Source organism: Tyto alba, unplaced genomic scaffold, assembly GCF_018691265.1.
Source record: "Tyto alba isolate M040663 unplaced genomic scaffold, T.alba_DEE_v4.0 Super-Scaffold_20000042, whole genome shotgun sequence".
NCBI lineage: Eukaryota > Metazoa > Chordata > Aves > Strigiformes > Tytonidae > Tyto > Tyto alba.
The window spans coordinates 15,947,715-15,962,511 of record NW_024881293.1 but is presented as its reverse complement, the minus strand read 5'-3'; the positions used below and the strand labels follow the sequence as shown (position 1 = coordinate 15,962,511).

The 14,797-nt window shown below is 42.9% G+C and overlaps 1 protein-coding gene across 3 annotated transcripts in view; it reads left to right on the top strand.

Moving 5' to 3' along the window:
- The window catches only part of SPPL2B (signal peptide peptidase like 2B), a 37,806-nt gene that overhangs the window by 6,491 nt on the left and 16,518 nt on the right, over positions 1-14,797 (top strand). For all 3 annotated transcript variants that reach the window (XR_006165507.1, XM_033003071.2, XM_033003072.2), the window contains exons 2-8: positions 7,410-7,529; positions 9,881-10,063; positions 10,762-10,851; positions 11,214-11,353; positions 12,170-12,312; positions 13,160-13,256; positions 13,414-13,530. Coding sequence is in view for 2 of the 3 variants with exons in the window: in XM_033003071.2 (XP_032858962.1) it covers positions 7,410-7,529; positions 9,881-10,063; positions 10,762-10,851; positions 11,214-11,353; positions 12,170-12,312; positions 13,160-13,256; positions 13,414-13,530 (890 nt within the window). In the remaining variant the exon portion in view is untranslated. The remainder of the gene's footprint in view (positions 1-7,409; positions 7,530-9,880; positions 10,064-10,761; positions 10,852-11,213; positions 11,354-12,169; positions 12,313-13,159; positions 13,257-13,413; positions 13,531-14,797) is intronic.

Sequence of the window (14,797 nt, the reverse complement as noted above, 5' to 3'; positions counted from 1 at the left end):
TTCAGTATTTTGCATGAAGGAAAGAGTTCTTAAACTTACAGTTTTACAATAAGTGGAGATGGTGCCTGACACTACTCCCAAGACAGTGCCTGCAACCCCCTTGTTGCTGCCCTGAAGAGCATAGAAGTGTCCCACAGAGCTTAATGGTGATGTTAAAATGAAATTCTGCATACTTTCTCATTCCAGCAAGGAAAAGACCCTATTGTCAGAGTGAAGCAATGCGAGTGTTTGCTAGTACCTGCTTGTGGTGACCCGTCACCTTGTGCTAGCTCCTAGGTCTTTCAATTTTGCTGGAAAATAGTCTGATACAACTTGACATAACAAAAACAATGAGGAAATTACTATATTTGTGTAGTAGTTTGAGCCCAGAGGGCAACTGAGCACCACGCAGCTGCCCACTTGCTTGCTCACTCCTTCCCCCACAAAAGGCTTGAGAAGCAAGACAAGGAGGGATGACTTGGCCATTATGGTCACAGGTATAAGAGACTTAATTGGGGAAGAAAAAAACATCAATTACTTTGACCACCACCACCACTTAATTTATTAATCAATGTAAGACAGTGAGAAATGCAACCACATCTTAAAAACACCTTCACCCACCCCTCCCTTCTTCTCAGGCTCAGCTTTGCTCCCAATTTATCTCTCTCCTCCCCCCGAGCAGTGCAGGGGGCAGGGGATGGGGGCTGTGGTCAGTTCATTGCCTGTTGTTTCTGCTGCTCCTTCTTCCTCAGGGAGAGGGCTCCTTGCACTCTTCAAGAACAGCTCCGGCATAGGTCCTCCCCATGGGCTGCAGCTCCTCACAGGCTGCTCTCGTGTGGATCCCTGCCATGGGCTGCAGTCCTCCCAGTGACAAACCGTTTCAGTGCAGGCTGGCCTTGGAGTCCCAGCCTCCTTTGGGTGCAGACACCTGCTCCAGCGTGGGGTCCTCCATGGGCTGCAGGTTGTTGTCTGTTCTACCAGTGATCTCCATGGTGGCAGGGGGACAGTCTGCCCTCTCACCACCCACTGCAGGGAACCCTCGGTTCTGTCACACCTTCCCCATTCTTTTCCTCTTTTCTTCCACTGACTTTGCTGTTCACATAAGGTCTTCCTTGCAACTCTTCCTCACAACTCCCATTCCTCCTCCCAGGTTCCCCTTCTTAAGTATGTTATCACAGAGGTGCAGCTACCGTCACTAATTGCTCAGCCTTGGTGCAGAGGTGGGTCCGGCTTGGAGCTGGGGGAGTTTCGAGAAGCTTCTCACAGGAACCACCTCTGTAGTCCCTTCCCCTGCTACCAAAACCCTGACACACACAAACCTAGCACAGTTTTTTATCTATTATTCTGCAGGGATGGGAAACTGAAAATATTTGTGTTAAGAGGAGCAATTCTATTCTTGAGGTTAGAGGTGGTTAGAATGCTTAGCTGTCTAAACAGACTATATACAGTGTATCACAATTGAGAAGATGCCTTAAACTGGTATATTTGCTCCATGTTACTATGTTTACTTTTATCTGCAATCCTTGTTCCCTTTCTCCAAATTCCTACAGGACCTGGGTTCTGTTACTTTGGCTTCCTGGAGTTCTTCAGGAGAACTGGAACATTTCCATGATTAAGCCAACTAGGATTATTCTTGCTAGCATGGGCTGTTCCCAGTGCAGAGGCAGCTGCAGTAAAGGCTAATGTAGCTCCAACCTGAAGCCAGGCTGCATGAACTGGAAATAATTTATACCACAAACATGACTTACTAGGTGAATACTCGTGGTTTGCGTGGAGTCTTTCCACACCCCCCCACCACCACCTTTTGAAGCTTTGATGAATTAGCAATAGTTTTAAGAGAGCTTTGATTGAAGAATGGTAGGCCAGGTTGTTATGTTTGGAACCCAGTCTGTGACTAACCTGTCCATGAAGTGTACACACAGCTCTGAGTGTAGTGATCCTAGTTCTTCAGCTCAGGACTGCACCCTGAGCTCTACTTGGGTGTGGAGTTCAGATGGTCCTTCCACGCAACTCAGCTCTGTTCCAGAGGCTGAACATCAAGTTAAAGGTGGCCAAAGCTCATGATTCATTATTCAAGTTAAGGGATTTTACCTATAAACAACTGGAGTGAAACTGTTGCGTTCTGCCTCTTTGTTGTGAATTAACCCTGATAGGCAGCTAAGCACTACACAGCTGCTCCTTCACTTCCTCTCCCACCCCGAGTGAGACAGGGAAGGAGAAAGGAAGAGTAAAAGCCAGAAACATGGTGAGTTGGGGTAAAAATTGTTTAATAAGCAAAGAAGTAGAAAAAGAAAGAAAACAAGTGATAAATAGGCAGTCAGTCACCACCTCCCACACGTAGACCAATGCCTATCTAGTTCCTGAGCAAAAGATGGCTAACCTCCTTAAAAAAACCCTTATTTTCACTTATCATTGCTGAGCATGATATTATGTGGCATGAAATGTCTCTTTGTTTAGTCATCTGCCTGGTTGTGTTCCCTCCCAACCTCTTGTGCACACTCCCAATCTATTCACTGCGGGGACAGAGTGAGAAACAGAGAAGGCCTTGGTACTGTGCAAACACTGTTCAGCAATATCTAAAACATTAGTTTTATCAGTGTTGTTTTGGTCACAAATCTAAAACACAGCACCATATCAGCTGCTATGAAGAAAATTAACTCCATCTGCGAGACCTAGTACAGGCCTGTAATTATAACTCTTTGATATATAATCTTCACTACTTGCAGCAAATATTGTTAGAGTTTTGACAGCAGTCAGTGCTGGTCACTGAAGCAATTAAAAGTGTATGTAGTCTTGAGAATCTACGTGTTAGGTTGTAGACATCCTAAGACATAAAGAGCTGATGATGCTGTGGGGTCTTGTCAGACCTACAGCAAATGTGTCCAAGGCTCAGTTTTGGAGCAGTGTGACTCTGGAATTGATCATTACTTCAGGCTGTACTTCCAGGAGTTGATAGGGGCCAGGCCTCTTATTCTAGCTCTCTTACCTGTTCTGTAGTAGTCCAGCTTCTTTCTATTGCTCTGGTTATATACTAATATGCACCATTCTAGCTGTGTTGTTTGGGGTGGTTGTTTTTTGGTGTTTTTTTGTTTTTTACAGACACATCCAGTAACATTCAGTGAGGTTTCATTTCATTCTTTGACCAGTTGCTATGTAGAAGGGTGTAGAAGAATTTCTGACAGAGAATGGCCGCGATATTTTCTTGCAAAGTTTGGACAATTCAGGCCTGAGATCAGACTGCTAACAACAGCTGTGTTATGAGAATGACCTTGAAGGGCTGTTTTGTGAGGAACTGTATCTGTTGAGTAAAGATAAATGGGGAATTTTCCCAGCTATGTATCTGGCTAAGCTAAGCACAAATATGCAGCAAACAGCAAGATGCTTGCCTATCACAGTTTCCCTTTGGGAGTTGCTTATGACCAATAATCAAGGGGTATGGGGCGCGTAAACAGTGGGTGCTTGCTGTGCAAAGTATATAACCAAGCGATTCGGGCAACAAAGGGGGACGACATGTAGCCGCATCAGTGTGATTGTCGTTACTCGGCCGATTCTTCGAGGGGACCCTGTTGCGTCTGGTGCCCGAACAGGGACCCTGTAGAAGACTAGGACTGTGATGAGGTGTCTGAAGTCTGGCGCTTAAATACGGGAAGTCTCTGCAGCGTTGGACGACGGATCCAATTTGGGAGCCAGAGAGTTGGGGGCAAGAGAGTTACTGCAGTAGGAAAAGACACTAGCAACCAGAGTCAGCTGGCCGACTGACCCTTGCTGGAGGTAAGACCATGATGGAAACGGACGCGGCAATAAGACTGCTCCTTAGCATGCTCTCTAAGAGAGGCGAGAGGCTGAAGGAAGGAGATGTCCACGATCTGCTTAAGTGGGCTAGAAAACGGGACAGAATGAGTGACCCCTTGCTAATATTTAGCCAACAGGAGTGGCGTGAAGTAGGTGATTTATTGTGGGACGAGACTATCACTGGAGGCAATAAAGGCAGTGAAGCACGACAGCAAGGGGTGGTCTGGCAAACGATTGTAAAAGCTCTGAGGGAGATGCAAGCAGAAAAGAAAGTAGCCGCTGCTGCTATGGCGGCTGTCGGCGCTGTACCATCCCCGCCGGTCCCTGCCGAAACCAACCGTCCGTCACGATTAGCCACCTTCTTCGGGGTTAATCAGCAGCTCCGCTCTATTAAGGGCATGTCACCAAGTGTTCCTGTTTGCTCCACCGCGCAAGAAGCGGCAGAGAAATCAGGCGGCGCGGGGGGACAGGGGGCAGTGCCCGCAGAATGCAGTCCAGCGTCTGGCAAGAACCCGGAAGTAGCGCCTCTCCGAGCCGAGGAGGCGGGCCCACCTGACCCCTCCCGCCAGGGGGGAGCGGCGTGCCGCCCCAAACTCCGCCCGCCTCCCCCCCTGCGGATGGTTCCGCCCCTGACGGCGCGTCAGCGTCTGACTCAGAGTAAGACGGCGGCTATGTCCGAAGTAAAGGGGGTCAAACATCGGAAAAGGACAGTGAAGCCTACAGAACAGAACTCTGCATTTACAACTACAAGAAAAGGAAGCGCTGCCGGCAGCCCCGCCACACCCACTCCTGTCACCCTTATCAGAACCAGCTCCGATTTTATCTCAGTCCCGACGGAGTGGGGTGATCCATGGTGCCTTGTTAGAAGGGGACTGGCATGCTGCTGGGGCGTTGGCCTGCCCAGTAGTGACAACGAATGGGGGACCTAATTGGGAACCTCATGATTGGAAAATCTTGAACCAGGCCAAACAAACTGTGACCACTTATGGGCTACAATCTGAGAGAGCGAGAAACATTATACAGTTCATTTTTACAGCTGATGTTTTATGTCCAAATGACAGTAAGCAGATAGCATCACTGCTTCTATCACCATCACAATGTTTGCGGTGGGAAAGAGAGTGGAAGAGACTAGCGGTACCAGAAACCAGTATTCCCTGACAACAGGGAGATGCACTATATGGAGTGACAGCTCAGATGCTAATTGGGGACAGACAGTATTTGACAACAGCTGCTCAATTAGCTCTGCCAACTCCGGTCCACCAGCAGTCACAATCATTGGCTCATCATGCATTGTTAGCAGTACCAGATAAGAAGAAAGCACCATCGTATGTAACGGTGCGACAGGGGGCCACTGAACCGCAGCTGGTCACCCTCCCTTCCCCCTCCCCAGCTGGGAATGGGGGAGGGGATTAGAGGGGTGAAGGGAGACTCGCAGGCTGAGATAGGAACAGTTTAATAATGGCAATAAAACGAGAACAATGACGATGATGGGGGAAAACAAAAAGAAATATATAAACGGGCAATGCACAACGTAATTGCTCACCACCCGCTGACCAATCCCCAGCCCGTTCCCGGCCAGCGACCCCGAGATACCAAGATCCCACAATTGCAATCCTGGAAGCGAGAGAGCTCCTTCCTAACCACCCCTCCTCTATACAGTGAGCATGACGTGCCATGATATGGAATATTTCAGTGGCCAGTTCGGGTCAGGTGCTGTGGCCGTGCTCCCCCCCTGCTCCCTGTGCCCCTGCGCACGGGCAGGACATGGGGAGTCGGAGAGTCCTTGAAGTCTCGGTAGCAGCTGAAAACATCAGTGTGCTGTCAGCATTCTTCCCATACCAAACCCAAAGCTAAATCCAAAACACAGCACTCATCTAGTCCCTGAAAAGGAATATTAACTCTATTCCAGCCCAAACCAAGACAACCATTTAGCCAATTTGTCATCTGACTCCATGCGGTGTTGAAAGATGCTCCGGAACTCACTGGGGGCATGCAGACACAGTTGTTCCGCGCAGTAGCTTTTGACAATAGTAATGCAACCACCAAGCGCCTAATAGCCACACTTCCACAAGGATCAGGGGTAGATGACATGTTACTGTTAACATCTCAGGCTGAGCAACCGAACCAAGCTGCAGCTTTCTCGGCAGCCATGAAGGAAACTCTTCATCAACCATTAACGGCAATGGCTGCTGCGTTGAGAAGTAGTGGAGGACGGCCAAAGAGGCAGCTGGCTAAAAGTAGTCAGACCACGGGTGCATGCTATCGTTGTGGTGAGACAGGTCGTTGGAAACATAGATGCACCAAGCCTGTTTGGTGCCACACCTGCAATACAGATACTCATGCAACTATGGCCTGCAGAAAGTCGGGAAATGGCAGGCATAGCGCCAAGGGACCTCGCGCGACGACACAAGTCCAGGTCTCAACCCCCCAGGTTTCCTACTCAACCACACACCAGCGGCCCCAGGAAGCCTCGGAGTGGATGTGGCAACAGCAGTGGAGACCACATTAACCAGTACTTCTGTGACACTTATACCAACCACAGCATATGGAGCTTTGTTTTCTAGAGATTCCCCAGTGGGTGGGTTATTAATTGGTCGATCATCCATGGGAAGGCAGGGTGGTGTTGTGCTCCCTAGTGTCATTGATGCAGATTACACAGGTCAAATCCAAATTGTGGCATATGCATTACAACCACCGGTAGCCGTTCCAAAAGGTAGTAAAATTGCTCAAATTGTTGCTTTAGAGCCAAAACTTCCCTTGCATCAATCACTTCCGGAGGGCCCTTCCGATATTCGAGGAGACACAGGTTTTGGGTCAACAGGATATGATGTGTTTCTAACACTTGATTTAAATCAGCGACCACAGCAACGTCTTGTAATCAGTGGATGGGTAGCTAGCTTATTAAAAGAAGGCCTTTGCTTGCTTATTTACTATCTGCTTATATTTTTAGCTGTCTGTCTTTGTATTTCATGTATACGAAAAGGGCTGACAAAGGTCATGATTCAAGTCTGGATTGTCCAAAAAGAAAAAGGGGGATACGTAGAAGAATTTCTGATGGAGAATGGCCACGATATTTTCTTGCAAAGTTTGGACAATCCAGGCTTGAGATCAGACTGCTAACAACAGCTGTGTTATGAGAATGACCTTGAAGGGCTGTGTTGTGAGGAACTGTATCTGTTGAGTAAAGATAAATGAGGAATTTTCCCAGCTATGTATCTGGCTAAGCAAAGCACAAATATGCAGCAAACAGCAAGATGCTTGCCTATCACAGTTTCCCTTTGGGTGTGTGATAAGTTGCTTATGACCAATAATCAAGGGGTATGGGGCGTAACCAAGTGATTCAGGCAATAAAGGGGGACAACATGTAGCCGCATCGGTGTGATTGTCATTACTCAGCCGACTCTCCGAGGGGTCCCTGTTGCGGAAGGGAATCTGCGTAAAATATCCAAAGTTTTTGAATTATGATGGACATAATAACAAATACCACCGTGCTCCCTGCACAAATATTGAAACTTTGTAGAATCTTTTGGTTTTCTTTGAGATACAAAGCAGTCTAGCCAACAGCAAGTTAGGCCCATCACTTCTGCTATTTCATGTGACCTAAAATTCTTGTAATGAAATTTTTGTTATGTTTTCAGGTGTACTGTGAGTATGGGATGGTACATGTCCTTTCAGAGAAGGGAAGCATCAAAGGAAGAGATTACTGTATCCTCTTCAACTCTCAGTGGGCCCATTTGCCACATGATCTGGGTAAAGCTGTAAGTACCTAGCCAAGCAATGACAGAATAATGTCTTTAAAAATGTCTTTATTACAGGGAAACTTCTAATTTCTAACTTGGATTAGTAGAATTTGAAGCAACTACTTTGCTCTACCTAGAAAGTATTTTTATCTGTTAAGATCAGCCTATGCAGTGCTATGATGAATATATTTTTTTCCAGGCAGCATTCAGAGGTAATGACTGTTTCTAGTTCAAAAATTTTCCTTTTGCACAATGTGATCAAATAAATGAAAATGGCACTTACCTGTGGTTGGAAAGGAGTGTTTGTGTGTCAGTATGATACAAAAAGATAACACATGACCTTGCTAATACATTGAACTGTGACCTTTAGTGCTTTCTCAGTGGTTCATAGTTCTGTCAAGTGTAAGAATAAGTAGTCACAAACTGCATCAAGCTTTTGCGTCATTATCCAAAGCTGTATGAGCTGACAATTGAGTCAATTCTTCAGTCTGTTCTGTGAGGAAAAAGTTACTGTTGCTGAATGATGAAATCAGCAAGTGCGCTTTGAATGTGCTGCTAATTGGGGAAGATGTGGAGTTCTGTTCATTTTATTCATTGTATTCCTTGATCTACCAGTTGAGTGCTACACAGACAGAATTATTAATGTTCCTTATCAACGTATAATCAGGTCTTAATTACCTGTGGTGGGTTTATCGAAACTGCATATTACTCCCTAGATACATAGATAGCTCAGATGTGGCAGCTGCCTTTGCCTTGTGTACACTCAGCTAATAAACTCTTGCCCTTGACCTAACTGTGTAACATGAAGTCAGCTCACGTATGCACTGTATCCCTTTGCTTCAACAGCAGGAGTGGGAACGCAGAAGTGCATGAAGCTGATTTGAGAGGCTTAGGGTGTTGTTCAACTGGATCCAGGCAGACTTCCCACAGAGTCTCTAGCATTTTAGATTCTAGGATTTGTGAGTGCTGGGGACTGTACTGTAGATACCTTGTTTCAACCAGTCTAATAAAAAGTCACTGGAGACATATTTCAGTAGCTCTGCAGGAGCTAATATAGGCCATAATAGCTTGCAGTGAACTGAAACTGAAGCACTCAAGAGGTTCTGATCTACTTTCCACAGAGCACTTGGGTTGCCTCTGCTATGTTCCTTGCCTATCCATTTCCTTCCTTAACTCTCCCTCAGCCTTTCCCTTCTTTCACATTCTCCCTCCATCTCCTTCCCTTCAGTACAGCAGTACAGTTTATTAAATGAGGTGATGCAGTGCACTGACCTGAGCTCACTGTGCATCTGTGTTCTGAGCTGATGAAAAAACTCAGGAAAGCTTCCTGAAAGCTGGTCAACCTGGAAGTGTGTGTAGAGACATTTTACTGTCTCTAAAGTAGGACCCGGGTTGGAGAGAGCAGTTTTCTGAATAAGCTTGGAGCTACTGACAGTTTGATTCTTACCTTTGCCTCCTAAAACAGTAGAGTCAGTTATACAGGTATTTAGTATCGTATCAGGTACCTGTGTATTTCTGATACAAAGTGTTACATGCGTCAGCTTTTCAGGTTAAAACTTTATCCTGACATTTTGCAAACCCAACAGCTTAACTCCTGGCAAGAGTGGGGTTGTGACCTACTTTTGTTAGCACAGCTCACACCAAGAATCAGTTATTTGATAGGTAACTGCATTTTTCAGGTGACTTAGAAATAGAACTGGGCAAAGATACTTGCTGTTTAGGTGTTACAAGGAACAACTTGTGCCAGTGTTATTTCTAAAACCTGGAAGTGTCTTTGAGCTGTTCCTGTGTAAACATACCAAAGTCTCTCAATCTGAGGGTCAAAACTAAGGAACTGAGACAGGCCTGAAACATCTCTGAATCACAAGCAGTGAGACAAGCAGCTTAGAATCCAGTATACAGATTCTTAGGATGCAAAATCTCAGCTAACTGGATATGGTTGGTTTCAAAATGGAAGTTTATTTTTGTTGCCCATGTTTTTGTACTTTACCCTAGCCTGTGATTTTTGTTTCTGGCTGTTTATACACTCCATCATCTCAGCCTGTCGCTCTGTGCCACCCTAGAATTATAACACTTTGCTGTACTCCTTCATCCTGGATACATGCAGCAGTGCTGAAAAAAACAAATACAAGTGCAGATCATAACCCAAATTTTATTACCAGTAGAATTCTGTACAATAAGGTGAAGCAAGGCAGGACCCTACTTAATAGAGAGGGCAACACTGTTTCAGCTTTCAAGTTTCTCTGAGTATACTATATTACTCCTTTACTTGAAAGTTCTAAATTGCCCTTTAGAAATTCTGCGGTTTCTGCTCTTGACTTCTTTTATAATTTTATATATATGTACTTAACTAATTTATTTCTTTTCAGTCACTCTTGCACCTACAGGATCAGACAGGATCTGTTTTGTGTTCCCCTTCTGATGTACCTGATGGGGGATTTAATAATCAAATCCCCATGGTGATGCGTGGGAATTGCACCTTCTATGAGAAAGTGAGGCTTGCTCAGATAAATGGAGCTCGTGGGCTGCTGATTGTTAGTAGAGAGAGACTGGTAAGTCTCCTTCTGTCTTTCTGTATTGCTTATACTCTGATGTTAGGTATCATCTTCAGTGCTCATTGCTGGTATTTGATGCTCCTCTTTTAATTATATATGTGTGTGTGTGTTTTTATGCATGTACATACATTGCATAGCTATGTGTGGAAATAATACATCTGAAGGAAGGATTAAGGAAACAAGAAACTCATGAAAAAACTAATTTTAGTAGGAAGAGTGGTGCAGAGAGCTCATGTAACATTCAAGTCAGAATTATCCTTGTGAAATTAAATACTGGAATCAAAGAAAGAGGTTGGTTTCTTGACTCATACTGCTACCTTCAAGGAAATCTAGAGCACAGTGAATCTGATGCTTTAGGTTCGGCTGGACCATCACCATTGTATGTTTTGTAAAATCAGTGGTTTTGAGTACTGTAGTCAATATTAGAGGCACGCATCACTCATAAAACCATGACCCTGATGTTCAAAAGATGCTGCTTGAAGTCTGGTTGCTGCATTTTGCTGTTAGAGTCTATAATGACTTACGTTTTACTGGAAACAGGCATACATTTTGACTTTGAGTTTTTGCTGTCATTATGCTCCTTTGTAGAATATTTTCCAAATTAACAGAAACAAAACTTACAACTTTAACCCTTTTGAAGTATAGAAGTGTTGGCAGAAATTAATATTTCTTACCCGGTCTGAACTGTCTTTCAGGTTCCCCCTGGGGGCAACAGGAGTCAGTATGAAGAGATTGATATTCCTGTGGCTCTGCTCAGCTATGCTGATATGTTAGATATTGGCAAGGTAAACTTGACACTAAATGCTCTGATTTATGTTATCTCACTTAAATGAGTCACTGCTCAACAGTATTTGAAGTCCATCTTAATAGCCTTGAATCTGTAGAGTGTTCTACTCATGAAGTTTGTATTACTATGTTTTGGGAAAAAAAATGCAAATACCTTAAGAGGTTATTTCTCATCTACAGAATAAAATCAAAATGGAGCCTGGTGCTGGAAGTAAATATCATGAACAGTTGAGCCAATAGATTGCTGTTAAGTATTTGTAATAAAGCTTGAATCTGAGGTTGCTTAGTGAAAAGTAAATAACTGAACCTTTGCTAAGGTAGCTTTCTGGAAGTTCTTCATAACTTGTACTTACCTCTGCAGAGTTTCGGCAGCTCAGTGAAAGGGGCAATGTATGCACCAAATGAGCCTGTGCTAGACTATAACATGGTGATTATATTTGTCATGGCTGTGGGGACTGTTGCAATTGGAGGCTACTGGGCAGGAAGCAGAGATGTGAAAAAGTGAGTAACTGGAATGTAGTGTGTCAGTTTTCTTGTATTTTTCACAGACAACAAAACCCAAACATGGTATTTATCTAAAGATACCAGGTAGTTCTGCTAATGAAATGTGGAGACTATATAACCAGAATGGGAAAATGCTGATGTGACATTTGAAGGGCCCTGAACCATGTACAGGCTTAGTCACTGTGTGAAATTATTAAAGTATAATTTGCATGGAGAGTGTTTTAGTAGTTTGTTTTGTCAAAAAGCCAAACGTATGAAAAGATTAGAAGGAAAATTGGATAGTAATAGACTTCCTATTTGAGCTTTTGCAAAAATTCACCATAAAAATATTTTGAAAAAAATAATAAAAATTGGTTTTACTCATATAGTGCAAGACAAACTGATTAAATGCCTAAGATATGATTATTGAAATTGGATGGTTACTTTTTGCCAGTAAGTGGAGTTGTGGGGAGGAGGCCATCTGTGCCACACTTATTTCTAACATTTACTTTATATACACAACCTGACTTTAGGCTTTCTTCTAGAGTCAGCAAATTATTCTGTTGTAATTTTTAGGATTCTGAGTTCTTAGTGAATGAAAAATAGTACTCTTGATAAACTAATGCAGTGTTTATTGTTTTACGCATTGTGTTTTACATGGATGTATGAACATCAGTTATAATGTGGAGTTCCACTGACTTGAGTGGAAATCAATGCAGGCATTGGTGCCATGTCATGTTTTCCAACCCCATGTAGTTCTCACTGAAGATTCAATGCCCTTTTATATTTTGTTGAGGAAGGAATGGACTGATTATAGCTATGTTACTCTTTCAGGCGGTACATGAAGCATAAACGTGATGATGGGGCAGAGAAACATGATGATGAAACGGTTGATGTGACTCCAGTAATGATCTGTGTATTTGTAGTGATGTGCTGCTCAATGCTGGTCCTCCTTTATTTCTTCTATGACCACTTAGGTACTCTTAAAGTTGTATTTGTATTGATATATCTTCAATAGGCTGCCATCATTTAAAGAACATTTTACTGTGAAAATAATTATGAAACGGCTGTCTTCTGCCATGTTTCTTCATCGTAGTATGATTTAAAACCCTGTAAGAAAACCCACCAAGTAGATTTCTATGCCTATTTTTAGTGAGGTTGGATTAGGTGACCACAGAGATTCTCTCAAACATTAAAGCCTATTAAGTAGATACAGACTTAATGTCTTCCACCTTTTATTTTTGTCAGAGGTGTTCTCAAACCTATACTTAGCTTTCTACTGTTATTCAATTTGAAGTTAAGTTATGGGATCTGGGGTCAGTATTTTATCTTTATCAAGATTATAAGTTTCTAATGCTCACTTATCAAATTGATTGACAAAAAACATGAGAGCCTAATGCACTGGGACTTCTATCCTATTTCTGAGGAAGATGCATCCCATCTGCATTAATTCATTTTGCTACTGAGTGATTTTGAGTTCCCTTATAATGCTCACGTATAATGAGAATATAAACACTTCACCATACATTGCCTTTTAGGCTCATTATTTAATGACTTACTTTAAGAATATTAGCACAGATGTTTTGATTTGTTGAAGTTGCTATCACATAAAGTACACCTGAGTAAAATGAGTTAGAATTAGATACTTAGAGCATAAATCTTATCAACAATCATTTCAAGTCTCTGAACTTAACTTCCACTAGTGAAATGTAAGCCTTATTTCTCATTCAAGATTTTTGATTGTCTGTTTGTTATTCAGCCAGGATATGAAAAAAAGCATCTCTTACCTTATCCTACTTGGACTTACTACTTTTTCTTTTTCAGTCTATATTATCATAGGAATATTCTGCCTGGCTGCTTCAATTGGTCTTTACAGTTGTCTGTCTCCCTTTGTAAGAAGATTCCCCCTGGGAAAGTGTAGGTATGTGGCAACTTCTAAAATTTTAATAGGCAAAATTAATTTTTTTATAATGTTGGGTAGGCGTTGGATTTACAAGGTGATTTCATACTTGAAAATGGTTATAAAGGAGAAGGGTAACTACACAGACACTGTAGCTTTGGTGTGTTTCATTTTTCAGAATCCCAGCCAACAACTTGCCTTATTTTCACAAGCGTCCACAGGTCCGGATGTTGCTATTGGCAGTATTTTGTATCTCTGTCAGCACAGTCTGGGGAATCTTCAGAAATGAAGATCAGTAAGTGTGTATTTTAGTTTCTATGCTAGAAATTGTGATATGCTTTATAGTACCAGTAACTAACATCAGTAGATGCCTAAACTTATCCAGAATTTAGGAATGACAGGAAAGAAACTAGAGACTTGGGCAAAAATTCTTTGTGTTCCTTGTGTACTTCATCTTTGTCTTGTTGGCTTAAATTACAGAAAACTGTCTCTTTTTAATCTTGAATTTCTCCGAGTCTCAGTCTGTATTCTGATCTCTTTGGCTTAAGATAGCTTTTCAGGAGTGGTATGAAAAGTTGGACACAAGTTGTTTAATTTATTTCTTCATGGTCTGCATATGCATTTGCTCAGAGAGAATAAGATTTAGATCTCAAGTTTCTCTCAGCTCTCTGGTATGAGTAAATAATTCTCTATGTATGGTATTGCTGTGGTACCTAATTGTAGCATGTTCTTACCACTTCTGTTATGAGATTTTTGTTGTTTTGGGTTCTTTTACCCCTTACCTCACTCTCAGATGTTCCAGTTTCCCCATATATACATGCTGTGTTCACCTTCTTGGTCCCTCTCTCAGGGATTCTGTGATGGAACTGAAATGCTAGCTTGTGTTTCTGCTGATGGTACCAAAGATGTCTTGCTTGTGCCTTGAATGCTTGTTATTGCCTTTGCGGGGTCCATTTTCTGTGTTAAGGCTGTGGATCATACACTGACAGAACTCATAAATCCAGTAAGCATCAATTCTGAAACACCTTTTAGAGAAATCAGTGTCAGACAGAGGAGTACAGAAGTACTATAAAGCTATTCCAACCTGGGTTACTTAGGACTAGGAAATCCATTTTCTGCCTCAAAGCTGTAGTGGATCTCAGTGTCTACTGCACAAAGTTCCATCAGCAAGAGCTCAGGTATTCATCACAACAGCATAATCCTTCGTTTGCATCTAGACCTTAGTGATTTTGGGGAAACCTTTGTGTTTTCTATCTCAAATCTTACTTTTTTTTGATCAGCGGTACTTCTATGCCTAACCTGCAAAACACAATCAAGAAACAGCTCCAGCTGTAGGCTTCCCTCGGCACACGAGGGTGTACATGTACAGAAGCCGAAGGACCCCAGCACTTCCTCTTTTGGTACCCACTGACCTTGTTCAGCCAGTTTTCAATCCACCTCACTGTCTGCTCATTCAGCCTATACTTCATCAGTTTCTCTGAGGATCTTATGGAAGATTGTTGGTGGAAAGCCTTACTGAAGTTTAGATAGATGATATCTCCAAGTTTTTCCTGCATCTACCA